General features: G+C 37.6%; 2 protein-coding genes across 2 annotated transcripts; one reads left to right on the forward strand and one right to left on the reverse strand.

Annotated features, from left to right (window-relative positions):
• On the reverse strand, positions 1–18,070 carry LOC139151191 (COP9 signalosome complex subunit 3-like). Its single transcript, XM_070723793.1, has 13 exons — positions 17,948–18,070; positions 15,810–15,939; positions 15,172–15,290; positions 14,041–14,183; positions 13,423–13,497; positions 12,575–12,679; positions 7,857–7,997; positions 3,630–3,731; positions 2,747–2,818; positions 1,838–1,924; positions 1,393–1,506; positions 1,041–1,121; positions 1–568 (listed from the first exon to the last, which is right to left on the reverse strand). Exons 1-13 carry the CDS (start codon positions 18,000–18,002, stop codon positions 497–499), a joined length of 1,296 nt encoding a protein of 431 aa, XP_070579894.1. The 5' UTR covers positions 18,003–18,070; the 3' UTR covers positions 1–496.
• LOC139151194 (5'(3')-deoxyribonucleotidase, cytosolic type-like) lies at positions 18,061–27,083 on the forward strand. The gene is made up of 5 exons (XM_070723796.1): positions 18,061–18,668; positions 19,087–19,187; positions 22,147–22,207; positions 22,578–22,692; positions 23,711–27,083. The coding sequence occupies exons 1-5, from the start codon at positions 18,240–18,242 to the stop codon at positions 23,881–23,883; spliced, it is 879 nt and encodes a 292-aa protein (XP_070579897.1). The 5' UTR covers positions 18,061–18,239; the 3' UTR covers positions 23,884–27,083.
• Positions 27,084–27,764: the final 681 nt, after the last annotated feature.

Consider the following 27,764-nt stretch of genomic DNA (forward strand, 5'->3'; position numbering starts at 1 on the left):
TTTCCTTGAAATGGTAAATTTATTGTATTCTCAACAGAAACATTCATGCTAATGATTACTACAAGGCATTCTAAAACAACGTAAACAGTTTATCAACAGCAGTGTTCTATAATGGGGTGGAAATTCTACAGAATATACAACCAAACTATGATGTATGTTCAAACACTGGGCAGGTCACTGGATTAAACGGCAGAATCTCTGTTCACGTGGTAAGGACAGTAAGTAGATATCTGCACATCGCTATATCCTGTCAGTATGCCCATGTTTCTGGGAAATGTGCTCGTAGCAACTGAAAACACCTTGGAAGACAGACTCAAGATGTTTGTCTCTTTCTTTCAGAGCATTGCTCTTTGATAAATTCCTCAAGGAGAAAAATACAAACTGAAGTCAATAAAATGAGCAACATAACAGCTACTGCCTCAGCTGGATATTAGAACTTAAATTGTTCATCATCAATATAGTTGGCATTATTCCTCGGTGTTCTGCGTGCAAGTGTTTACATTCCGTAGCTTGGCATTTTCCCGGATATTCCGACAGATGGCATGTCATCATCTTGGATACCTAGACTCTGTAAAAATAATGACAAAGAGACACACAGGAATTTTACAAATATCTGTCATTACAGTTTATCGTTTATATCATACACACCCATATTGATCAACCACAAGGGTTACGGAACACATCTCTTTCCCTGAGAGACCAAGAGTCATCCCCCAGCTAGTCTGCAGTATTTTCCATGAAGAAACAAAAGAAATTGTACTATATCAAACTTTTTTACTCTTAATTTGGTTCTTTTTGTAAAGTCTTCTTACATGTGTAAATGAATCATCCAAAACTGATGACTATTGATTGAAAGCCAATGCTAAGAAAATCTCTGGCTCTGCTTTCAATTTCTGATTTTGAAACAGAACTTTTCACCGGTAAAGTGAATTAAAACAATACTAGTATCACAGTAGTTTGAGTGAGGAAAACAAGAAATAAAATTATGTAAAACCCATTTGACTTTTTTAAAATTATGATGAAAGATTACAAGTACTCACTTTTTGAACGTATTGCGGATTCACTGCAATTTCCTGATCCATGAGTTTTATTCTTTCATCTAAGTCAATACACTTTTTCATCTGAAACAACAAATAAACAGAGTGTAAATGTGCACTGTGTGACATGCTATGTACATACTGCCACTTATTTTACTTTGGTTTTGTCCTATGATATGCAAATTACCTCTGCTTGTAAAGGAGAAAACTGTCAATTTTATGATTTACAAAGGAAAATTGAGTATATTACGTGAATTACCATTGATTGGTCTTCACACTTGTTGGAAATAAATTGGCTTGCACTCATGGCTGAAAAAATGCCAGAATGCAAATAACCATATTTATAACCACTCACCTCGTCATCCAAGTGCCTCAGCATTGTTGAATTTGCATATTTTTCAGGGTTGTCATGGAAACACACCATTCCATCTTTTTTGTTGATTGTTGCAAAAATTTCTCCATCTTCTATCTGTAAACAAATACAAACATTACAGAAAATACTTGGGTTCCACAGAATTATGTGGCACGTGAAACATATCATCTTACTGGGAATTTCAGAAATCTGTAATGTCTAACAACATTGTTAAAGTGTTTCACATTGTAGAGTAACTGACTGTTAATACTGCAAAATTGGCCAAACTTATATCTTTGCTATTGACGTAAAGAGCTGCATTTCTACATCTGGGTTTTTTGTGTTAAATGTTTTACATTGGTAAATATGTCCGGTAAATTTTCAAACAGGAGACAAAATATTGGATGATTTTGTTTCATTTAATTAAGGAACAGAAATGATGACTGACCATGTGAAGTACATACTGCTCTGCTTCTCTGGGGCCAGGTAACTGACATCTTCTGGCAATATCAGCTAGGGATAGCGTCAAAAATGTCTGAAAGAAATTTGAAAATAAAGAGTCTTAAATTGGTAAGTTTACCAATTAATTGGATAGTGATGAGTGATTGTCACCACAACAATCATTTCAATTCTGTGAAATGAATCTAACACATTTGCATACCCGATACATGTTTCTCCCCTCTAACTTTCAGTATTGTTTTCACCCCATTGTTCATTACACTGATTTTGGAACTTTAAATACAGCAATAGTAGACAGGGTGATAGGGTTCATTTCAACATAGTACCTGGTGGGGAGCAATCTTTCATGTGAATGACATTCCACAACAACATAATGCAAAACAGTAAGTTTTAAAAGCTTTAAATCATACTGTAATACGGTAACAAGGTAACTCCCTCTACTTGTATGGTGAGTGACACCCTACTTCAGTGTTCTTTAGAACCCAGCTACAAGTGATTTATGTTACCGAGATACTCAACAAAACTCTGAACTATATCACAGGCAAGTATGGGAACAGCTGGGTTTTTTTCAAAGTTGAGAACAACTTATCAGTGGCTTTTGCTGATTTTTGTAAAGACTTTGCATACAGTCATCCATTGAATGTGATTACTAACATTGAAGATTGAACAACAAACTGCCATTCAACATGTAATAACATGCTCAATGTCTTATTCACATAAATCTGAAACAATAAATAAGGCAATATGGTATTTATATTAAAAGGAGGATTTATTGTAATTCAAATACTTTGCATTTGTATATCATCATGCCAATACACAACACAGGTTTTGTCAAAAAAGAACATTACCGGTGTTCCATGGCTATACAATGTAAATATACCTTGGTCTTATTCCTTACCTTTGTCAATCTTTGAATGTTCTTTTTATATAACGACGATAAACACTGTTTGATAAGACCCATATTTTGATCCTGAAATGATCAAAACACAAATTTACGCTATAATTGATTTCGTTGTGTATTTCATTTTAAATCTTGTTTCTGCAAGAAGGCATGTACATTTCCGAGTCATTCAGTATTGTACAACATGTCCACATGCTACAAATGAAATGTTACACAATAAATGCTATGAATGAAATGCTACATATGAAATGCTACAAATGAAATGCTACACATGCAATGCTACAAATGAAATGCTACAATGAAATGTTACAAATGAAATGCCAAGAAGGAGTCAATACCAATGTGCCCTGTATGCTAAGTTGACACACACACATGCACTTATTGAAGGAAGTTCTACTTTGACACAGGAAAATTTTACAAATGAACTGGTAAGGAATGACATCAGAAAATTTGAAAAATTCTTCAAATGACTCAAAAAGTCACAAGAAAGTCATCAGAGGCAAACTTGTTAATAAATTGCTTTGCACAGCGACTACAGATTGCAGAATATTCCAAATATCTCAAAATAACAAAATAACACAGTATCTTCAGATTACACAAAGAACATACCACCGAAGAGAGGTACAATACCATTGTTTTAAACAGGGTGGGTGGATCATATACAGGGAATTTAAGGGTGGGGGTGAAAGGATAAGACCACTTGTGCCAATATGTGGACATTCCGTTATGGCAAATCACTTGACGTGATTTCAATGTTGTGGTATTCTATTCCTAATCTTGATCATATAAACATAATAAGAAATAAACACATAGACAAAACATGAAAGACCTGCTCACACTCTAAATATGCACATTATGTATTCATAAGTAGTATACTTACTCTAGTAAACTGATCGTTGTGTTTGACCACTATGTTTCGAAGTTCATTTGGATTGTTGGAATTGTAGACTGTTCCAAACTCATGGTAGCACTGACTCAGAGGCTGTCAATGAAATCACAAAAAGTTCATACAAAATATCTAACTAGTGCTATAGAAAAACTCCATGAAAAATATCTCTAAGCAGACTCTAAATTCATATTCCTTTTTTTACTGTTTACAACTGCTAGGTCCAAATGTGAGTCCAATCTTCAAAGAATTTGCAGTTTTTGAACTACTTTTGCATCTTCGAGTCGATTTGTCATTAACTATAAGAATATCATGGCTTTCTTCCTGAAAGTCTAATGAGAACTATTCTTGTTCCCCTAGTCAAAGACAAAACTCGTGATATGTCCAGCAAAGATAACTATAGACCAATTGCCATTGCAACAGTGACTTCTAAGATCTTGGAGTTAATTATTTTAAAGCGTTGTAAGGACAGTCTGAATACTACAGATTTTCAGTTTGGTTTTAAACAGAAACATTCTACTGATTTTTGTATTTATGCCATGAAAGAAATAATTTCCTACTACAGTCATCTCAACAGTCCAGTATTTGTATGTTTTCTAGACGCAACCAAAGCATTTGATCGTGTCAATCATTGGGTTTTATTTAAAAAACTCATAGATAGAAATATGCCGTGGTACTTAATTCGTATCATAATGGTCTGGTACCGCACACAGTTATTTTGTGTTAAGTGGGGAGATTGTTTTTCTTCGTTTTTTCAGTGATAAACGGCGTTCGTCCAGGGAGTATTCTGTCTCCATACCTGTTTAACGTATACATGGATGAGCTTAGTGCTCGTTTAGAAAATTGTAGAAAAGGCTGTATCATTGGTGGACTTATCATCAATCACCTAATGTATGCAGATGACATTGCGTTGATGTGTCCTTCTCTAAGTGGTTTGCGTAATTTAATGCTAATCTGTGAAACATACGGCTTTGAACATGATATAGTTTTTCACCCAAATAAGTCAGAATGTATGTACTTTTTACCACGTAAATTTGGTTTGACTACAAACATGGTCCCTCCAATTTATTTAGGGGGTAAGATTTTAAACGTTGTCTCCGAACATAAATATCTCGGTTATGTTTTTTCTGACACAATGGCAGATGATGCAGATATCAAGAGGCAAGTGCGTAGATTTTATGGTCAAGCTAATTCATTGATTCGTAAATCTCAAATTGCAATAACCATGTAAAGTTTCTCTATTTCGTTCTTATTGCACTAATATGTATTGCTCCCATTTATGGTGGTTATACACTGAGAAAACATGAATAACCTCAGAGTGGCATATAATATGCTTTCGCATTCTCTTAAAGCGCAGTGGTCGTCGCGCTGCGCGTGCGTGATTTTTTTGTTGATAAACAAATTTTTGTAAACATAATAAGTCTTCTCAACTTCAATAGGAGTGAGATGGGAGCAGTCCCCCACTTTGTTAAGGCCTTTGTAAGACTCAACATCATGCAATAGTAAAATATTAAGATCGGAAACGAACTTCTGTGGTGTATTCTATCTATAAACTCGTGTAGAGCTACGAACATTGGGACACTACACTCAGCACATTATGTCGCTGAGTTTACTGCACGCAGACACAGTGAACAAAAAGGTTTGATCGCGCGCGATCACACTGGTTGTACACAATGCTATGTACGGACAGTACAGTGAAAATGCATAACTAAAATGATCAACATTGCCTATATATGTAGACCAGCAACAAGCACAATGCCTAACACAAAAATTACACTCAAGACCATGATCGGCAAGCCAGAGCAGGACACGAGAGATGTTGTTGGGAGACGGTCACCTCGTTGACGTAAACGGATATAGAAAATCCGGTCCCACACGTACCGGCCCGCGACGACTTGGCCCACAACCAACTGTTGATCACCATGTCTTACTTCTCCTAGTATTACGTGGTAAGAAATAGTAAAATGACAGGAAACAATAGACAAAACGAGCGGGTTTTCGCGGCATTTGGCAGGAAAATTGCACGGCTATACACCGTGCATAGACGTATCGAGAGATCCTGTGCCCCGGTCCTGTGCACGGTCATGGCAGTGATCCAACCGCTAGCTGGTGTAGGCCTACCGGTGCTGGGCAAACTTCGTTGTTGTACCTCCTGATTACCGGGTAGGTCTGAATCCTCTTTCAAGTGAGATAACCCCCACATAACAAGAAGACCTATGAAAGGTCCTTCGCTTGACTTGATACCTATACTCGGAATTCTCGTTTGCACCCCCAAACGGGGTAAACTTTGTAGTTGAGTTGGATTCTCCACAGCAGAGTGTAGCGCGCCATATACCCGGTTTGACACGGACGTTCATACAGAGCACGGAACGGAACAGATGCAGAGATGCTTCTTGCTGCAGCGGGCATTGCTCTGCGAGCTGTAGATTTCTGTAGTTTGGGTTGTTGTCTTTGTACTCCTTTCGGGCCTCTTGAAATGAAAGCTCTCGTCCTTGCTAGCGATGTCGAAAACTAGAGCCCGGTCGTTGATAATCTGTTGGCGTATACATGCGTACATGTGTACGTCTAGCTCTATGGCTCGAGCGATAACAGTAGCCGAGCCCCATTCAACTGATTCAAGAAAATCATGATCAAATGTGATCTCAATCCAGCGTGCAATTATTGTTCAATATTCAGCAGATATTTAACTTAGATTAATTAACCTTTTATTGCGTGTTACATTTGGTTAGTTGGTATGCTTGCATGTGACAGATCAGCCGCCATTTTTACAAGCGGCAATATCGCAAACATTACAATCAACCCGTAACATGTGCGGCGTTCTTGGATTTGTTTACAACAGAGGGGGACCCCCTCAGGAGGATGCGCAGCGCGACGACCACTGCGCTTTAAGTTTACCACGTGACTGCAGTGCGAATAGAATGTTTGTATCAAACAACACTCCATCTTTTGATGCTCTCAGACGCAAACTATCGTATAATTTCTTCATCAGACTGCACAATAGTAAGAATTGTGTTCTGAACCACATTGTGAAGTCTCATGCATTCGTCGTTTCAAAATATAATGAATCGTATAGAAAGTCGATGTATACTGTGTAATCGGGTGTACCCGCTTGGTTCCTTTTAATTAATCCTTTTTAACTTTTAAACAGTCATGTTTCGTGGGTATTTTTATCGTTCGTTGTCGCTGCTTCTCTAGTCTGGCTGCTTTATTTGTTGTCTATAATGTGTATCTATATTCATACTTGCCTGTGTTCTTTTAATTACTATTTTTTATACCATAGTAAGATATGTATTTTTGATATGGGATGTATAGATTCCTGAACTAAATAAATAATAAAATAAAAATAATAAAAAATAAATATCTATTGTTTAAATATCAACATGGTACCTTCTATAAAATGCTTGAAGTTGAAGAGAAGGGGATTTAAAAACAATTTATCAGCAAAGTTAGTTTGGAAGATCTCACCATCACTGGCGTTGGCCAATTTGACAGATGATGTATTTAACACTGACTTCATCGATAGAGATCAACAAGGATAAGAATTTTCCTGAGAGTTGTGCAACATCATTCCTATTCATTCAACATGTGTCAGAATGTCTTTGACAATCCTGTCATACCAACGTGAGGACTTCCCAGCAAAAGATGAAATTTGTCTTCCGTGAGGAATCACTTCATTACAGGCAATATCTCAAAAAATTCATTAATGTCTCATGGAAAATGACAGCGGTTCCATTACAAAAACAAAGTTTACAATATCTTCATGAGATTGTGGAAGTCTTTATACTGTGTGCACACCGCTACAACTCAACATGCATTGATAAATTTCATATTACAGGTTTGCTCTCTTGTATCAAAGCATTCCATAATGTCATCAGGAGTGCGCAAATCCACTTTTCTGTCAGGGCTAGCACTTTTTTGCATCCATTGCTAGGTAATTAACGGCATACAAGTGAAATATTTCCAATACACAATACTTTCTGATGATGGTTCATTAGTTTTGAAAGTATAACTTGAACAGAATTTACAACTGTTTTTACTGTTGGGCTAGTGGATTCTGATGGCGGCCTTTTATTTTTTTCAGAGCTAGCCTACTAGCATGAGGGCTAGGGGATCTGTAAAGGATTTGCTCATTCCCAGACATAATACATACTGAATAGAGTAAAATTAAATGACTGCTTTGAAAGGTTTCAAACGAGCCAATCACAGTTATTTCCAGCTTACCTTGACAAACCTTGTCACAACTTGTGATGTGTATTTAGGTAAATTCAATATTTTGCCATGAAGAATCAAAGAGACTAGAATAAACTTTTTGTACCCCTCCAACATGATATGACTGACTGCCATGCTTGGGGTAGTAATTGCCTGATGAAAGGGAAGGAAAAAAAGAGAGACTGTGAGTTTCCTGCAATCAGATTATGAAGTCCCCCACCTTGGTCAAAATAATTGCTATATATCAACACCAATGTGTATACTGAAAACTTGGTAATATTAGTTGTAATAGTCACACAGCTAGAGTAAAAATAATGTAATTTATTCATATCGCAAGTTAATTTAAATGTACGTCTCACAAATTAATAGTGATTTGTATTGTTAAAATGTACAACTTGTAAAGCTACTGTAGTAAGTACGCAACTTGGCATATAAATTTTAAACATTCATTGTTTATACTTTTCCCTTTCATTGTCAAGAATAAAAAGCCAGGGGGTGGGGGTGTCACCAAGCAAACATTTGGATTAGAGAAACACACTCAGCGTAATTCAAATTTACATATATTGAAATTCAAATGTAAAATGGCAGCCATTCTTTGGGTTGATGCCATACAAAAAAACAAAATTTCTAAATTTTTCAAAACAAGTCATTGTCAAGACATAGTCCCCACTTGTAAAAGGAGTATTAGTCTTGATGGGGCAGGGAAAGGGGTCATTAAAAAGTATCGCTGGAGTGTATAAGTTCACATCTATGGGCACATAGGTTTATGTCATTTTTCCCAATTGATAACAAGAGGCATGTCTAAGTTATGGTTCTAAATCGGGAAAAAAGATCAGACCTCTAGCTGTGTTGGCCAGCCAAGAAATACATATGTGCATAATAAATGAGGTACGAGATGTGAAATCTGAAGGTCTAATATCCTATCAAAATTGAAGTTATGAAGCTTATTAGAACTTGTGGTTACTGAGTTATGCATATATATGTATAATCAAGGTCTAAGGTCATCAAGGTCACGTGACATTTTGAAAAAAAATTGTATTGCTAAGTTATCCCTATATACCAAAAATCAGACCTCTAGCTCTATTGGCTCGCTCAAAATTAGATATGTGCATAACTGATGAGGTACAATATGTGGCGTCATAAGGTATCCCATCATACCATATATGAAAGGTTTGGCACTTGTGTTTACTGAGTTGTGGACAAATATGTATATTTGAGGTCAAAGGTCACCAAGGTCACATGACATTTTGTCAAAAAAATTGTATTGCTAAGTTATCCCTATATACCAAAAATCAGACCTCTAGCTCTATTGGCTCGCTCAAAATTAGATATGTGCATAATTAATGAGGTACAATATGTGGCGTCATAAAGTGTCCCATCATACCATACATGAAGGGTGTATCACTTGTGGTTACTGAGTTATGGACAAATATGTATATTTGAGGTCAAAGGTCACCGAGGTCACGTGACATTTTGTCAATAAAAATTGTATTGCAAAGTTATCCCTATATACCAAAAATCAGACCTCTAGCTCGATTGGCTTGCTCAAAATTAGATATGTGCATAATGAATGAGGTACAATATGTGGCGTCATAAGCTGTCCCATCATACCATACATGAAGGGTGTAGCACTTGTGGTTACTGAGCTATGGACAAATATGTATATTTGAGGTCAAAGGTCACCAAGGTCATGTGACATTTTGTCCAAAAAATTGTATTGCTAAGTTATCTGTATATACCAAAAATCAGACCTCTAGCTCTATTGGCTCGCTCAAAATTAGATATGCACATAATTAATGAGGTACAATATTTGGCATCATAAAGTGTCCCATCACACCATACATGAAGGGTGTGGTTACTGAGTTATGGACAAATATGTATATTTGAGGTCAAAGGTCACCGAGGTCACGTGACATTTTGTCAAAAAAATTGTATTGCTAAGTTATCCCTATATACCAAAAATCAGACCTCTAGCTCGATTGGCTTGCTCAAAATTAGATACGCACATAACTAATGAGGTACAATATGTGGCATCATAAGCTGTCCCATCATACCATATATCACAGTCCCTCCACCAAACGGTCGGGAAACGCAATGTATTTCTATTGTCCTGATGCGCGTTGCGCTTCCGTTACACTGTTTATTCGCGTAAAGAGATTATAGCGACTTGGTCTAACATTAGCATAAACGATGACACCATTTTACCTGACATGCAATGAACTAAAGGACAATGCGCATGCGTACATAGGCTGTGTTCGTATTTACACGTGCTGGTTGCGTTTGACTGGACTACACTTGCAGTCAACACCGATGTAATCATTACGACCATGATTTCATTTCTCTTGATGACAAGACATCGATTTCAACACCATTTCAGAGGAACAGAGTGAAGAGGTCTACAGTGTTCCGATTGTATAACTTTCAGTTTAAGTTAAAACGAAGTTCACATGCCCCGTCCGTGAAAACGAGTGCAAGGAGCCAGCGATTTCGAGGACATAGGACATCGAAACAAAAATGACCTTTCTTTGATGTAAATTTTCCTATTCGTAGCGGCATTCGTAGCGGCATTGTTTTACAGCTACCGGGAGACCTGTGTGACACATCAAGCACATGGCTCGATAGGGCTTCATGACACGCCAGAAAAACCGCAATGGGGTTGAATCAAAACAATATTTTTCACGTAAAATTCCCGCCAATGGATACGTTTGATCACAAAAATTGCGTCGTCAGTGTATTTTAAATGGTGTTATACAAGTACCAAATCAAGAAAATCTACGTTAAATACCATGTAGTACGCAAGGCATAGCGATCAAAAAAGATTTCAAAGAATCGAACATCGACTCTGCGAGGGTCGCAAAAACAAAATGGCGTTCGGCCGAGTTTGGGTCATCTGCTTTTCTATCCTTCCCTTATACTTCGATTTGCAGTTATTGAATCGCTAAAATAAGTTGAAATTGCTTTCAATCAGATAAATAGGTCCCAATCGAACTTATTTGACCAGTCATCAAAACGAAAAACCATGAATATTTCGACTCTTCACACAACGCGAACACAGATCGTCAGTGGACGCCATTTTCTAAATTGCAGAGCAAAGCATTACACAATAAACTATCAGTTTGCGTCTCATTATAAACCTTTATTCAAAAACTGGGTTCGTCAGTGTAATTTTACGTATACTTTAATCACAAGTACAGACATCAGAATGAAACAGACCGTCATAATTTTTCAGTGTAGAGCGAACAAAAATTCATGTTCTCCTGACACATGAAAGACGCAATTCAATGAAAATGACCTACACGCGATAGCGAATACAAACGCCGATTTAGCGCTGAAAATCGATTGGGAATAAAAAGATCACCCACTTTCCTTATAAAGAATATTGCTTATCGAGAATATGCTGACGTTTCAAAATAGCTGTACACTTTACGGCCGATTCAGGCTAGTTTCTTCGTCGAAGACGACACCACCGTACCCACTCTTTGAGGGGACGCTACAGCTGTGGTGTGACGTCATCAACAGCGAACGCCAGCGCAACGCGCATCTACCAGCTAATCCCCTCGTTCGCACGTTTTGACAACAGCGTTTCCCGACCGTTTGGTGGAGGGACTGTGCATATATGAAGGGTGTAGCACTTGTGGTTACTGAGTTATGGACAAATATATATATTTGAGGTCAAAGGTCACCAAGGTCAAGTGACATTTTGTCAAAATATCTGAGATATCTGCGTGAACGGATGGACTCACGGACGGACATGACCCAATCTATAAGCCCCCTGGACTTCATCCATGGGGACTAAAAACTGTGTCACTGCATCCTTTTTGCAATATGAATACGATGAGAAACTAAATTTTTATTTTTCTTGGCCTTATACATGGGAGTCTATGGACTGCCTTATACATGGGAGTCTATGGACTGCCTTATACATGGGAGTCTATGGACTGCCTTATACATGGGAGTCTATGGAGACTGCCTTATACATAGGAGTCTATGGAGATGAAAACTAAAAAGTCCTCTAACACGGCCAAATTTGATTGCATTGTGAAACAAATCGACGTGCATATGTAAGGGGTAGGGTACTATCCTTGTGCAAAGTTTGAAAGAAATTGACCTGGGCATGTCTGAGATATCTGCGTGAACGGACGGACGGACGGACGGACGCACGCACGCACGCACGGATGGACATGACCAAACCTATAAGTCCCCCGGACGGTGTCCCTGGGAATAACTAAAGACCATGAGAGCTTTATTGCTTTGCAGGTATCAAAATGAGTCCACACATGCTGTAGACAGTGAGAGAACTATAAGATTTTCAGAATTAACAAACTGTCAAAGGGATATTCTGCCTATAATAACATTCAATACATAGATGTTGTTATCTGTATTTCAGCTACAAAATGACATGATTTGCACTATTGCAAACCATGAGAGCTAGAACTTTGCTGTATCAAATACCCAACTCATCACATACTTATCAGCTTGAATTATTTCCCCAACTGGGCATTGATACATAATTTCAGATTTGTGTGATCAAACTATATTCCTCGTCTAACAAATAGGTGAAACCTAGCATTGGAATGGGCCATGGTAGAAACCAAACCACATGCCCAAAACGTACACAGAAATATGTGAATTGCTGTGCATGAGTAGGCCTATCCAGTAGAAATTCATCGTTTATCTAAAGTATCAATATACATAAATAGTGCACGTAGCGTTTTGAACACTGAACTCACCACTTCAAAGAAATACATCGCTTTGTCCCATTTCTTCAGTGCTGAATATATCATTCCACCGTAATAATAGAAACAGAGAAAATGTGTCGCATCGTACAAACCACCCTGAAAAAAAACAAAACAAACAAACCATGAAAAGAAATATTAACACAAGGCAATCTGTACCTCTATGAAATGGAGATATTTAAAGTGGTTGCTGTGTGAATTTGTATTATTAAACCATTGGTTTTCAAGCTATATGCCATGAATCGTGAATCCGACAAGCACATCCAGCAGTAACCCTTATCCTGTAAAGTTCAAATTAAACATTAGGTCAAGTTGATTGAAACATTTTAATTATTAATACACGCAATCTTAAAGGGAAACCGTTGTCCGAACTGCACCTGTGCAAGTTTCTTGCTTACAAACAACGTATTCCATGCACGATATCTAGATGCACCTCATCATCATAGCTGCAGCATTTAAATTATACGATGTAGATTATGACAGACATGTTTTAACTTTAATCAATCACCATCGTACCTTGGATATAGTGTTTACATTGGTCATACGGGGCCCATACAACCTTTGAGCACAGTTCCGATGACTGTATCCCTTCAAGTTTGAAAGCCTTAAACACATATGATTACCTGATTTCAAAATATTGAATTTCAATTTTAAATCAAAGATATTTGTCCTGTATGTTGGAATTGACTTGATGAGCCAGCTGGGTACATAGATACACGCACCCTGACATAAAAAGTTTTATTAGCAGAAATATTAATACAATATGATGCAATATCTCTATTGGGTGTGGATGATGACATCCTCACACACTTGGTACATGTATTTAGAAAACTCTGGCTTACCTCTTTACTTATTTCAGTGATATCTACGTCCATAAAAGGCAGAGCCGGTTTAAAACATTTTGACAGAAGACACAACTGTGGAAAAATAATGAAAGCATATATATGTATGCATGCCAGTTGCACTGAAAATTATTGCTAATAAGGCCCCTAATCAAATCATCAATATTTTCTGAAAAAAATATTCATTTGATATGCAAATATATCTTTGTTATGTGTTGATCAAAGAATTCACAGGTACGAATGGGGCTGATTTCAAATTATATCGTCTTTGGTCATTAATTTGCTAATATTTGGTAGAAAGCAAGCCTATAATCACAATCAGCGCTATTTTTTTTTATTTGATTTGATTTGATTTATGTGGCAAAGTATTCAGTACAAAGAAAACGATGAAGGGATGAAAATACCATGGTGAAAATTAGACAGCAAAACTATGCAGTCAAACACACTAATTTCCATTCTGATCTGCATTCTAATATATGCAAACACCATGTATGTATGATCATAACATGTATTATTCTACCATGGTTTGGCCAAAAGCCACTGTTATTGATATTGATTGTGGACATCTTTTACTTGGGAATGAGGAGACATGAATAGGTTGAAGTCTTATTGCATTACCTGGCACAGATCGGCATGTAGTGATGTCAGCTGAGCTGGGTGAGTCTGTATTTTGGAAATGGCATTGGCTATGATATCAATGCCTCGTAATGGTTGCTTCTTGTCAACCAATGCTCTGGTCAAGTGATGTGCTAACATGCCATCTAGAAGGAAAAATGTATTGTCAACACTGATGTGCTGGTCCTGTAAATGGCTATGTCACCTATGAAATATGACCAATGAACTATGACCTGACCTATGAACTCATCTTAAATAAAGTTCAAGTGTCTCATTGCAGAGAAAAAATTTACAGGTCTCTAAAATTAGCACTTTAGTCGATACGTAATAATACTGTTACCATATTATACCATATTAGCAAGTAACCAAGAAATCAGCATAACTGATCCTACACAGTCTGGATTAAGGCTTTAAATTTTGCAGACAGTAGTATAATCTGAAACAAATAACCTACGGTAATTTGTAAAGTCATCTACATTGAATTTCTTTGTGGTACATCGATGCATGATCATCAACGATTCAAAATTTTGAAACCTCAACATCATCTAGACGATAGCAAGAAAAGCATATCTTTGGGTCAGTATGTCAGACCATGTGTACTGTTAAAAGTACAACTGCTGAAAAAATAGGTATTGTTATGCGGCAGAACTGGTGACTGCCATATAATGTGCTACAGTGTCGATATTCATGCTTTACACTGTCCAATACATAGTGTAAGGTGTTCTGTTTCAAACGAAAACATAGGAATCCTTCATCACTGAAGGCATGAATCATTGCTCGGTCATTTACATACTAGTCACATTGGACCTTAAAAAGAAATATGAATATCATGTTGACTACAAGGACTGTACTTCACTTACAGGTTGTGTGGGGGAACATATGACTGAAAGTAACTGTACAAATTAACATGGGATAGGTTTGCCAGTGAAGACACATTTTTTTGTGTTTCATAAACTGCAGAGTAACCGTTAAATTTTGTAATTATTTTGAGTCACTACAACTATATTGTTCCAGAAAAACACTTTTCATAAGACAAGAAAATTGTGCATATATGATGAGCATTGCCCTTTCAGTTCTGAATTTACTCGATGTCATATAGCATTCACATAGATACACAGACTGTCTCCAACTTACAACTGTCAGTGGCATACCGAACTTGTTCACCATTACAAGTAGCAAAGAAAAGCTGAACTTGAGAAAACAGGGTTTCAAAGTCCGGAGCTGAACTTGCTGGCAGTGTGAACTTGACATTCCTGGAAAGGCAAGTGTTGAAATTTGATAAGTATCATTCATAAAGAAAGCAGACAAAACAAAGAATCCTACTTAATTTTGAAATAAATGTGTGATTTCTTTTTAAATTGAAACTTATTTGGTGCAGATCTGTCTTCCCAAAGATTATTTTATACTGAAAATAAATTTAGAAGCATGGCGAAGAATCAAGTCAGTACATGCTGCTAAAACTGTCCAAAAATGTTGAACATGTATGTATAGACATGATATTGTTACACACACTTACAAGCAAATGCACTGGCATTTGTTCATTGGTACTGGTACATTGTGTTCATCCTTTAAAGATACATGAATGTCTTTTTGACATAACGCTTTGTTTTTACACTCTGATTTCCTTCTCTCTGTACAGTATCAATCATGCATATGATATCAAAGGCCTAAAAGTTGTCCATAGATTTCAAAAACCAACTCCCGGAAGAATTTCAATTCTCAATTTCTTGCCAGACACACACGATAGGAAGGAGTTCCAAGATGATACTCACAAGACTGCCAGAACACCCAGTGAGTGTAATTGTGGATCTAAAGTGCCAAGTAAATTATCCAAATTTGGAGCATTCTTGGCCAGCAGTTCTGTACTTCTTCTTATTTCTTCACACAGCTGTGCAAAGTTCCCTGCAACAATGAAAAAGTACCATTCTCAGATTTTTTCTTCAAATAAAAGCCCTTTTCCGGCTTGGGCTTATTCTTACCTGCTGTTCCATCACATCAGCTGAAAAGCAGTATTGAGCCAAAGCCTATTTTCACTAAAATTTGGCATGTCTCATATTCAAGAAAATAAAGACAATGGTAAGCTTGGCGTTTGAGCCCCCTGTAAACCACAGGCATAAACCCACCTAGTCATGTCATGTATCACTGGACTTGACTAGCTATTATATACATGTATAGACATTACTGAATTTCACTGACTTGGCAAGATAATGGCCTCTTAATCCCAGCTTCTGGGCACCCTAATAAATCAAAGCACTTCCCAGTGACTTGGTAAGGATTAGGTTATAAAAAATTTTCTGGGTTAGTGGAAATAACAATGGAGCACAGGAGACCTAAAAATGCCAGTCACTTGTCTTAATATTACATTTTTTCATACTGATATTCAGCATTTAAAATTCAACCTTGTTGACTAATGTGACATTACATCTTTTTTAATCCTTATTTTGCCAAGTTCATATTTCACCGTCAGGTCAAGTTGGTTAAAACTACTGAAGTAAACATGTCTAGTATGGTGCATTTTAAAAGAAAATTGAAAATTTGAAAGCCCCTGAAAACAAAGATACTGTAAGCATGACTTTACAGACTACAGCTGCTATAACAGAACAAGTCAAGTGGGTGAAAATACATACGGTTTTGGCTCAATACCGCTTTTTTGCTGACTTTGCAGAGATGGGGAAGTGTTACTGTCTGGCAGGAGAGGGGTTGAATGTCCTTCGTCATTATCAAATCATTGCTATACCGGTAGGCCTGTGTATTGATTGCATAATTCATAAATGATGATATTTTAATTTGTTGTATTCACTCCTTGGCTCTACAACAACATAAAAATAATTGGGAGCCATATTGCAGGGTGTCTGATGAGCATTTCTCCAGAAGTTAGTGGAACAGAACTACTTTATACATTTCTTGTCGTATCATCAATATAACAATGGCACAATATTGAAGACCTTGATTAGTCTGCAACAAATTAGCCACATGAATACTATTTCTCCCAATTTATATTTTGTTTTATGGTTTGTCTATGGAGCCTGGTTTATGGGGTTTGGTATTTGTTCAAACATGTCAATCGCGTTCCAAAAACATTGTGCGTGTTTCTGTGAGCCGCCATAACTGGAAGTTGGTAATGGCAGCTCCAAAAAATTTTTTGGAACACAATCAATGAGTTTGAACAAATGCCAAACCCCATACACGACAAGGTTAGTGTAGTATAGTATTTAGTCTTCAGAAGTGACAAATCGGTACGACCAAATGCAGTAAATATGTAGGATTTCACATCAAAATGCCGCGTCATGTGCGACGTGCTTATTTTGCATGTTACAGGGCCTTCAGCATTGTAGCTCTACTGGTGAGCGAAGTCGCAAAAACCAAAGCTCACCGACCGCCTCACCGGCGAGCTACAATTTTGCAGCAGAGTGGGGCAAACATTACCTAGCTATTTGGGCTACAGATATTTAATGTCACTATGTTCGACTATATATGCTTTCCACTGTGGGGAAGTGCAGGCCCTACAGGGGAATTTGACATTTTTGCAAGCCATGTCAAATATACCCAGGGGCTAGGGGTGGGGAAAATATCTGCTACATCATATTTGATATCAGCCAAAATTCTCGACACATCGTGGCGATGCAATACCTCCGTCGTGAGATATTATTTGTGATCAATTTCCCCTGTTGCCAAGCATTCCCTGTCCCACCGGAGGAAAACACACTGACAGGCGCATGATAGGCCCACTCCAAAACACAGCACAACCAACTGCAACTGAGCTACATGTTTTGCAAGATCACACACACAGTATCACATCTTATATGACGCATGTGCCGGTAAACGCCTCCTTTCAGAGTCGATATCATTTGTTAAAGGTTTTGGAAAGTATCAGGAAGAACATTTTGTTGCATGACGATGAAAATATTACCTTGCGCCGACAAAGTACAGACGGAATTGACGAACTGTTCCAAGGGAGAAGCCATGATGGACTCGCCAGACTGAGGCACTGTGGGTAATCTATTATGACCTTATTTCCCCTGTAACCTCTGACCTTTCGATAGCTGCGTCTCAAAACTGCGCTACACGGTCAACGGTCCAGCCTGCAGCCTCCAGGATCCAGGAGGTGTCCTCAACGGCTTATAACGCACCTTCGCGGTAAACTGGTGGTTGCGGCTGCTGCTTGTGCTCGTCTCTCTTCGTTTACTTTTTTCTAAGTTGTGATGAGGACCCTCATACGAACAACGATACTGTCAACAGTGTTTCCACAACTTACTAAACCCGGTTCGTTACCGTACTCACAGAGGGCAAGTATCTGCTGCTTGCGTGAAAGAGCAAACGCCAACCCTATTGTTCTCAATAATAATATATCCAGACAATTGTCGAGAACTTTTTTTAGATCAAATTCATTTAATGGAGTGACAGTGGCTGGGTCTACTCATTTCCGTAAACCGTGTGCCTTCATGTCAACCCTTCCCATAATGTCGAACGTTAGAGTTTTGGTGGATATGGACGGCGTTCTGGCTGACTTCGAAAAACACTTTTTGGCGAAGTTCAGAGAGCAATACCCCGACGAACCATACATAGAGGTCAAAGACAGAAGAGGATTCTACGTAACCGAGCAGTATGAAAAAATAAAACCTGATTTGAAGGTAAGTTTGTGATCTATACACAACAAAATATTCTTATATATATATATATATATATATATATATATATATATATATATATATATATATATAATATATATATATATATATTAATATATATATATATATATATATATATATATATATATATATATATATATATAATATAATATATATAGTTTACACCTTGCAAACTTTGTTCCATCAAATTTGAAATTAGTGATAACGAGTTGCTTATATTTCATCTTTTTATCACTTTATCAGGAGTATGCCTCTTTAAATAGTTGATACAATGACATGCTCAAATGTAGTGAATATTTTTATTTATTTAAATCAGCAAAAGTAAAACAAGATATTTGGGGGAACACTTCATTTGTTTTCACTACTGCAAATATTTTTTTTGTCTAACCTTTATCGACAGGCAAAATGTTTAGAAATAATGGAAGCTCCTGGCTTTTTCCTAAACCTGCCACCTATCCCCGGTGGACTGGAGGCTGTCAGAGCGATGGACCAAATGGACGGGTGAGTGGCAAATGTAAGAAGTATAACACATATTTCATTTCAATTTTCACTTGCTCTATTTACAACCATATTTGTGTCTTTTCACACTGTTCTTTCTTTTTATGAAAAGGACTTAAAGGGGAAGTTCACCAAGGATGATTATCACATTATGAGCTGGCTTTTAGGTCTCTTATTCTTGAAAATCCATTTTTGCCATTCATAACTTGCGTGATTTTTTACAAAAATGGATCAAAATAGTGGCAGAAGTTGCATTTTAGAGCTTCATCAATTCAATGTATTCTGAATCATGTTATACCCATCAGAAGATGGTCCCTGCCATATCATTTGATGAATCCCATGATTCAAAACACCTTGAGTTGATGAAGTCCTATGATGCAACTTCCGCCACTATTCTTACATGTTTTTGTAAAAAATTTGCTAAAGTTATAAAGAGTGAAAATGACTTTTCTGGAATAAGTGACCCAAACGCTAGCATATATGTAAAAATCAGCCTTGGTGAACTTCCCCTTTAATAAATACATGAACAAACACATAATTAAAGGTCTGGTGAAATGGTCCCGTTCGTGTGACTGAATATCTTCCAGGAGGTCAATACTATTACACTCGCAACAGAATTGCATCCTAAAAGTACGCGCAAGTGTTGATTTTTTTGATATTTCTATGCGCGGCTTTCATGGGGTCATTTTGCGACACTCAGGTCACGCCCTCAGCGGGAGTCAAGGTTGGCCGTCTGTGACGTCACAGGTGTGTTCATTTACATCGAATAGCGGTCCAACACCGCCTTATCTCTGCCCGGTATCCGCTAACAAAACAGGCTGAGCCAGTGTTCGCGCTGCCAGTTCGCCACGTTCGCCAATCCGAATCGAAATCCCAAGTGGCGAAAAAAATCGATCCTAATTCGCCACAGTGGCGAAACTGATTTTTGTTTTAAAAATATGGTAAAATAAAGAAAAAACGTGGGTTTTTTAGTCTTTTGTTTAATCTGCGCTTCTCTCTTGGCGATTCGCAAAAACTGTGTCTACTTCCGTATTATTGCGTTCTTTCCGTCGTACGTATTTGCAATCGAGCCAAGTCTCGCGAGAGATTTGACGTCATTTAGTCTAGTGTACAGCATGCATAAATGGCTCTCGCGAGAATTGAAACTAAGACACACGCTATCGAGCCCTTGCGATAAATTTGACGTCATTTTGCCCAGTGTACAGCGGGCATAGGAACGCTCGCTCGCGAGAATTTAAACTTTTGCTATACATAGCAGACATACGCATTTTAATCGAGGCAACAAGGTTCGGTGTTATACCGGTAATTGATTTACATTGCGGTCTAGATGTTCTGTGTTGTGCATTTTAATCACGGTCTTAAACATTCCATGTTGTGGTCGATTTGCATCGTGGTCCGGTATTCCCCGTTGTTCTTCAATTTAATTGCCGTCCCAACGACGCGTTCCGTGTTGCTGTCGATTTGTATCATGGAGGACTCTACCTCCATGATTTGTATCGCGATCTCTACGTTCCGTGTTGTTGTTCGTTTTAATGGTAGTCTCAACGTTCAGTGTTGCTGTTCATGCAGCTGATTTGCATCGTGGTCCCGGCCAACGTTCCGTGTTGTAGTTGTAGTGCATTTTAATCACGGTCCCATTTACGTTTTTACTGTCGATTTGCATTGCGGTCCCGACTTCCGTGTTGTAGACTAGTGCATTTTAATGGCAGTCACAACGTTCATTGTTGATGTTCATGCAGTTGACTTGCATTGCGGTCCCAACCTCCTACTACCTCCATGCTTCTGTGTAGCGAGTAGCGAGTAGCGAGGCAGGCTCAGCCGAGGGACTGTGGCCGATCGTACGAACCAGCCGAGACAAGCACATTCAAACACTCAACACTTGACGGGAACTTGAAAAAGTTTACAGTTGAGCCGTTCATGTTCTTGCCGCTGTCACAGCCACCAAAAGAACAACGTCTTTCCATAGTGAAGGAGGACACTGTCCTGACCATGTAAGCGGAAACCCTAGAAGTTACCCCCCGTGGGAGCTTACGGAGGTGTGAAATACTTTACTTCCCGTTATTGAGATACGGCGTCGGGCAAACTTCGGAAAGCCGAAAAAAGTCGACTGGAGAGGCTCGGGGGACACGCCCACATTGCATTTTTCTTTTGCCATATTTCATAATCACGCGCGCTAAACGAAAAAAGAAATGAATGTAACTGTTTTACAGACCATCAACTGTATTTCTGTGATTTTGCAACATGGGCATTTCACCAGACCTTTAATGCTTGCTCATGATGTACACACTCTCATGCAGAATTTCCATTTTACTCACAAATAGACCAATTCCTATGACAACTTTCAACCACATAAACAAAAAGTATTTTATTCTTGCCACCTGCACAAGAAAATTACTGTAATTATAATATTTCAATTTTCTTGAATCTTTAAAAATATTGACTGGAAAGGGAAGCTATATATGTAGATAAATAAGTTCCTAAAATGGTATCATCTTACTTTCATTTCATGATAAACATAAATAGAGATTTCTTGCTTTTTAAAACTGTTCAAGAACATTGCGGATTTAGCTGTTCTTTACAACATTTTGATAAAGCAATCAATTTGTAGTGTGATTAGTCAGTAAGACAATAGTGTCTTCATATGTTTGAAAGTCACTTGTAGAAGTATGTTTTTAAAATCTGCACTAAAGCAATGTTAGGAAATGACAATACTGCAACCTTAGTCAGTTTCATACTATATTTTCGAATACTGTAATTTGTTAACTTTTCACATTATTATCTACAGTGTATTGCAAAAATGTCATTATTTTCTTGTCTACTAGCTTCTACAAAGACCTTATGCAAAATACACAGAATAGGACAAAGCTTTAGATTGATATTATCGCCCACCACCATAAATGATATTACATGTACCCTCGTAGTAACATCTGTTTGCCTTTGACTTTGGCATTTTAATATCCAGGGTTGATGTGTTCTTTTGTACGGCGTCAATCAATAAATACAAGTACTGCGTCACTGAAAAGGTAAGATATTAAAGGGGCAGTCCTTAATACCCTGGTTCTTGCCATAGTGGTTGTTGACATTGACTGTTTATGTGATTTTAGTCCTTTGATCTCCTTTGAAAAATGTGCACAGTCAGTCAATTTGCTCAAAGATAAAGCTGGTAAAAACCTGCCCCTTTACATAAAATGTTTCCTGGACACTGATGGAGTCACACAGATCCAGTGTTCCATGAAAGGGTATCTTGCCTAAAGCATACATATAGAATGCCTACCATACATGTACATGTTATTGTACCAGCATATAGCAATTTGGAGGAATAATTTCAAAATTCAGCAATTCACTTTCTTAATTATGACCGGAGAATTTTTGACTTTTGTTTTAATTTTCCAGTTTCAGTGGATTGACAATCACTTCGGAGCAGAATTCATAAATAAACTAGTGTTGACCAGAGACAAAACGGTTGTCAGTGGAGACCTTATTATCGATGATAAACCAGAAATAACAGGTAATGATAGTTTATGGTTACATTTAACAAAAAACAAGTTCACAGCCAGGTTTCTAAAGCACTGTTAAAACCAGAATTCCTTGATTTTTGTGTTTTTGTGATAGCACTGGTAAAACAATAAGTTTGACTCTTTCAACATGAGACTGCAGTAAAGCCATTTGTTGAATTAGGGAGGATGACCTTGTATAAAGCGCTTTTTTCTTTCCCAATATTTATCCAATTTTACTGTAAAAAATGTTCAGCATTACATCTATTTAGAAATATAGGCAGTACCAGGGTTTACATGTTTGTCCCAGGCAGACCTCAGAGTCACATGAAATCATTGAGCAAATTCACATTTTCACTATGATTTTATGACCAGTGCCCTCTATCAGATGTCAGAACTGCTGTGCTTTTGGTCAGTTGATCTACCTATGTGTGTAGACTGAAAGATCGTCATCGCTCAAGGATGCTCCCTACGCTCCCCATAGAGGGCGCCCTCGAGCGACGGATCTTCCCGTTTACCTATGTGTGCAGTGTCTAGGTTTAACCACCCATATTTAGCCTTCCCTGCGAACATTTATCAGTCAGTTTAAACGTAAAGCTTCAGTAGCTCAGTGGTAAGATCTTTTCACATTGTTTAACAAACTAAAGTTATGACATGTATTATGGTGCTCAATATGAAATGTGTGTCTGTGTGTGTGCCCATGTGACAATAATAATACAAAATTATTATGATAATTGACAGTGTGGTGGTTTAGAGCGAAGATGGTTGGGGGTTAAAGGCACAAGCTGTGTGTTTTTTGGGTATTTTTTGCTCAAAAATATCATCTTATTTTCCTCAAACATTCTTTCGATTTCCCCATCACTTCATTTTACCTGTGAATGGCCTTGTATGTCATTCTTTGCACTAGATGGTGGTTTTTGGTTTGTAGAGCCTGACACCCACTACAACAAGACTCACGTGCCTGCCTACATGTGCATTATGTTGAAAATGAATATCTAGTGACCAACATTATGCTCCCTTTTTGTGCAACAGGGGCTGAGAAGAATCCAGCCTGGGAACACATCCTGTTCTCCACACCGCAAAACTCGGACATCCATAAACCCAATCAGAGAAGGCTGAGTGGATGGAAGGACCCCGACGAGTGGAAACAGATTATTGACAGCAAAAGACAAGAGAAGGAAATGAGGATGAGTGCTAAACAATAATGCTATGCAACAAATCAATAATTGAGGGATTAGCTCCGTGGCTGCTTTGCATTAAAGGATTAATTGATAACAGGGACAAATATATTAGGCTAAGAAAAAATAAGAGATATGTTTCTGGACCTTGACTTTTGGCAACAGTGATGCAGCAATGCCATTCTCGTTTTTATTTCTTTATTGTGTTTGGTAACCTCTTCAGGATGAGATAATCACAGGGATTATTGTTTTTATCAATAATTGCAAAATACCTTCTCTTCCTCTTAAGCATCTGTGGGTATAAAGGGAAGGCAGCTCCATATTCAGTCTGTTAATTTCTACCACAATACCATATTGTGAATCCTTGAGGTGGTATGTCAGCCCTCTATGGAGAAACAGGGGTTGGCCGTTTGTTTTGGAATATACAGTGGTGTGCGTTGAACCATTGGCAATACTTGAACTGGGCAGGTTATGTGAGTTGGAGAGTAACCAACGCTGTCAGGTGTGACTATCATGTAACAGTAATATAAGTCGATCATGAGGAAATCAACTCAAAAGTTGAAACATTGTCTGCAAGAAGGTCAGGCGTGCTCAAAACGACACCACTAGACCCGCACAAACCGTGCTCACTTGCAAATGATGGTTTCGGTACAGTTTAACAGCGGAATGCTATGTGGTGTCATTTGACTGTGCGTGACCTCCTTCCAGACAATGTATCAACTTTCGCGGAGTTGATTTGTTTGTTAATGACTGATACTACCACCAAGATCACACCTGAGAGTGTTGGTAACTCCTTAATTTAGACAGTATGTCTATATCCTGTATTGCCAACGGTTCAACGCAAACCACTGTAAATGGTGAGAAATACGATATGTATAACAAATAAATAAAAAATGGAAAAGGAAAAGATAAAATGTGCCAGTTTCAAGGCAATACAGGCAATGACCAAAAACAAAGCTAATTTCTTTTTAGGCAGAATCGATGCAACTTGTCAATCATGATCAGAATTGTAAATTAGCATAGCCTTTGTAATCATGTTTATGATTGTAAATAGTTAACTGACTATCACTGAGTGTAATTTTATCCATGTAATCTTGAAAATTTAAGCAGAATGCTTTTTTAACAAATAATGTAAGAGTGAATATTTTTTGCACCTAGCTGATCGAGAAAGCACCTTGGGTGTCAATTTTCTCATCAGGGTATCTATGTGTGTACCGCAACAAGAAATTATTTCTGCTTCATAATGAAATGCAAGTCTGTCTAAAATATTTATAATTTGTATAAAATATGCAAAAATGTGTACATGTACAGCTGGAAAGTTCACCAGATATTTTGACATTTTTCCTCATGAATTTTAAATTCAGTCTGCACCATCCATCATGTTGGTACATCTTGGGGTACACTGGAAATATTATGCCATCAGGGTTTCTATTCATTATTAATGTAAATAGACCCATATTTCCTCAGAAATTTGTCAACCAATCCTTTGTAGTGATTCAGGCAACTTTTTTTTCTAATGAAACTGAAATTATGTTTTTCCATTGGAAAAAAAAAACAGGGTAGGTTTTGTTTACTCAGGAAGTGCTAGTATTGTCAAGTGTGGTGTTTAGTTAAGAAAGTGGAAGCTCTTGTGATGTGTCACTGTTTTACAAACCTGTTCGCCCCAAAGTCCCTGTAAACAGTCCCCCATCAACATTGATAACAATGGAGTTGGGCCAAACCATAGTGGTCAAAGGGATAGATTGGAGATCGTGGGAAAAAAGGATGTGCTTTAATCTGCTTTGACATTAAAAGGCTTTTGATGAATTTTTCACCATTTCCGTTTTTCAAGTCAACTAGTTTCTTTCTCTACGTCTCAAAGCATGTTGAGATACACAGTATTCAGCTGTGCTTGTGAACTCAGCCTGTAAATGTATAGACTGCATTATTATTTTTGACAAACAAATAATGGTGCAAACTATCCCCCTTTATGTAAACAATAACATTGCATTTTACATATATATAAGTTATGTTAATGAGCTAAATAGTGGGTGAGTTAACATACTCTAGAAGGTAGGAAAAAAAATCTAGTTGACGTTAAAAACAAAAATAGTGAAGGAAAATCACCAAAAATTTACAGCTACGTATCCTTTTACAGATTTCATACAGAATGTTGGTGTGTGTGAATTTTTTTTAGTTGAGACACACCTTTGGAAAAAATTAAAAGGATTTCCCTGGGGGAGCCTCTATCTCTGTTCTCTATCCCAAAATCTAAATGACTCCTTAAGTCACTAATAATTAATGGGAATATCTCCTTGTTCACTTCTTTCCCTGATTTCACAATTGCAAATGTCATCACCACTAATGTAGCCAAGAAATGAATCATGTAGTTATATGCAGCTGACCCAAGATTTGTAGATCAGTTTAAAAAGGGAAGTCAGTGCTCATGTAGGAAATTGGAACTGGTCCTCTTTTTAGTGTAAAAGCTGCATATGTTAGGGTGCATTGTATGATAAATGTACTCCTTAGGCTGGCGTTTCATTGTAATACAATTTAATGTGGATCCAGTATTCTGCTGTCACTCCAACAGACAATATGCAAAAGAGTAATAGAGGTTTTTTAATAGATGTTTGGCAAAAAGTGTTTTGTTTAGTTTGAGGATCATGTGTGGCAAATTATTTTGCAAAGGGTGGATTCAGTGATGAAGTTGAATTGTAATGAGTAGTTTTACATCTATGCTTATTTCTGTGCATATCATTTTATTCTACTGAAATATCTGAAGCTTCTGAAATAGAATTTTAAAAGGGCCATTATTTTAAATCTGTGTGTGAAATACAGTTTCCAGCTCTTTACTTCCAAGATCATGTCACATGCCTAGCATTGTTTATGCAACCCTTATACTGCAATGTCCAGTATTTCAATGACAGCTGAATTTTAGTCCAGACTAGAATTCAACTTTCAACAATATTGTCGAATATTGTACAACAACAGGGTCTGTTCTCTGGGCTGATAATGTTGTGATTCAACACACTGCTGGGAGAAGAAGAAAATGAATGTGTTTCTGAGAATGAAAATGATGAGAATTTTATCAAATATCACTATTATCCCTTCGTATCTGTAAGCAGGTACATGAAATCATGTAACAGTTTTGCATAGAATAGAATATTGCTTTATGAGACATATCATTTCAAATGTGAGAGCTTTTTGGTTGAAAAACACATGAAAATAAAATGATGCTTTGCTGTAAAGCTTTGGTGTCTTAGAGTGCTATGAATGACTGCATGTGTAGTGGGGAAGTCAACCAAGCTGTTTGAGAAAAGCAATTTTGTCACATATCAGCAGATGGGGTAGGGGCAGGTGTACAGTTTTTTTCTCTGAAGAAGGAGGTGAATTACATTCTCCTGCCAAGAGGGTAACTTGAATAAGAAATCCCAATGGGAAAGAGAGAGGGAGGAGTCGATTCAGGTATTTTCAGGAGTTAGCCGATTGAGAGGGCGGGGTAGAGGTGGAGGGGTTAAAGCATGAGGGGTTAAGATACAGAGGGGGGTTTTTGTTGTAAAGAGAGGACAGCGGGGAGGATTTTTAAGTAGGTTCAGGACATTAAGAGATGTTCTGATAGGGGGAGGGGATATAAGGGACAAGGGCGGGATTACTATTGCCCCTCCAAATATTTTGTTCAAAATACATTAGAGTAGCATGTTTGCATGTAAAATCCCTGCTTTAAATTTTATCTCAATTAGCTGGTTGACTACCCTTGTATGTAATGAGAGAATGATCATGAAATTCAAAGAAAAGTTGTATATGGAGTGTAAAGGTCAAACAACTTCTGCTCAATGCACTGATCACAGAAAAATCACTTGGTTGTAGAGGTCATGCTTGGGCAAAAGTAATTTGAAATTGAATTAAATTCCAACTAAATTCTATTTTTA

The sequence above is a fragment of the Ptychodera flava genome, chromosome 15 (genome assembly GCF_041260155.1).
Source record: "Ptychodera flava strain L36383 chromosome 15, AS_Pfla_20210202, whole genome shotgun sequence".
In the NCBI taxonomy this organism is placed as follows: domain Eukaryota; kingdom Metazoa; phylum Hemichordata; class Enteropneusta; family Ptychoderidae; genus Ptychodera; species Ptychodera flava.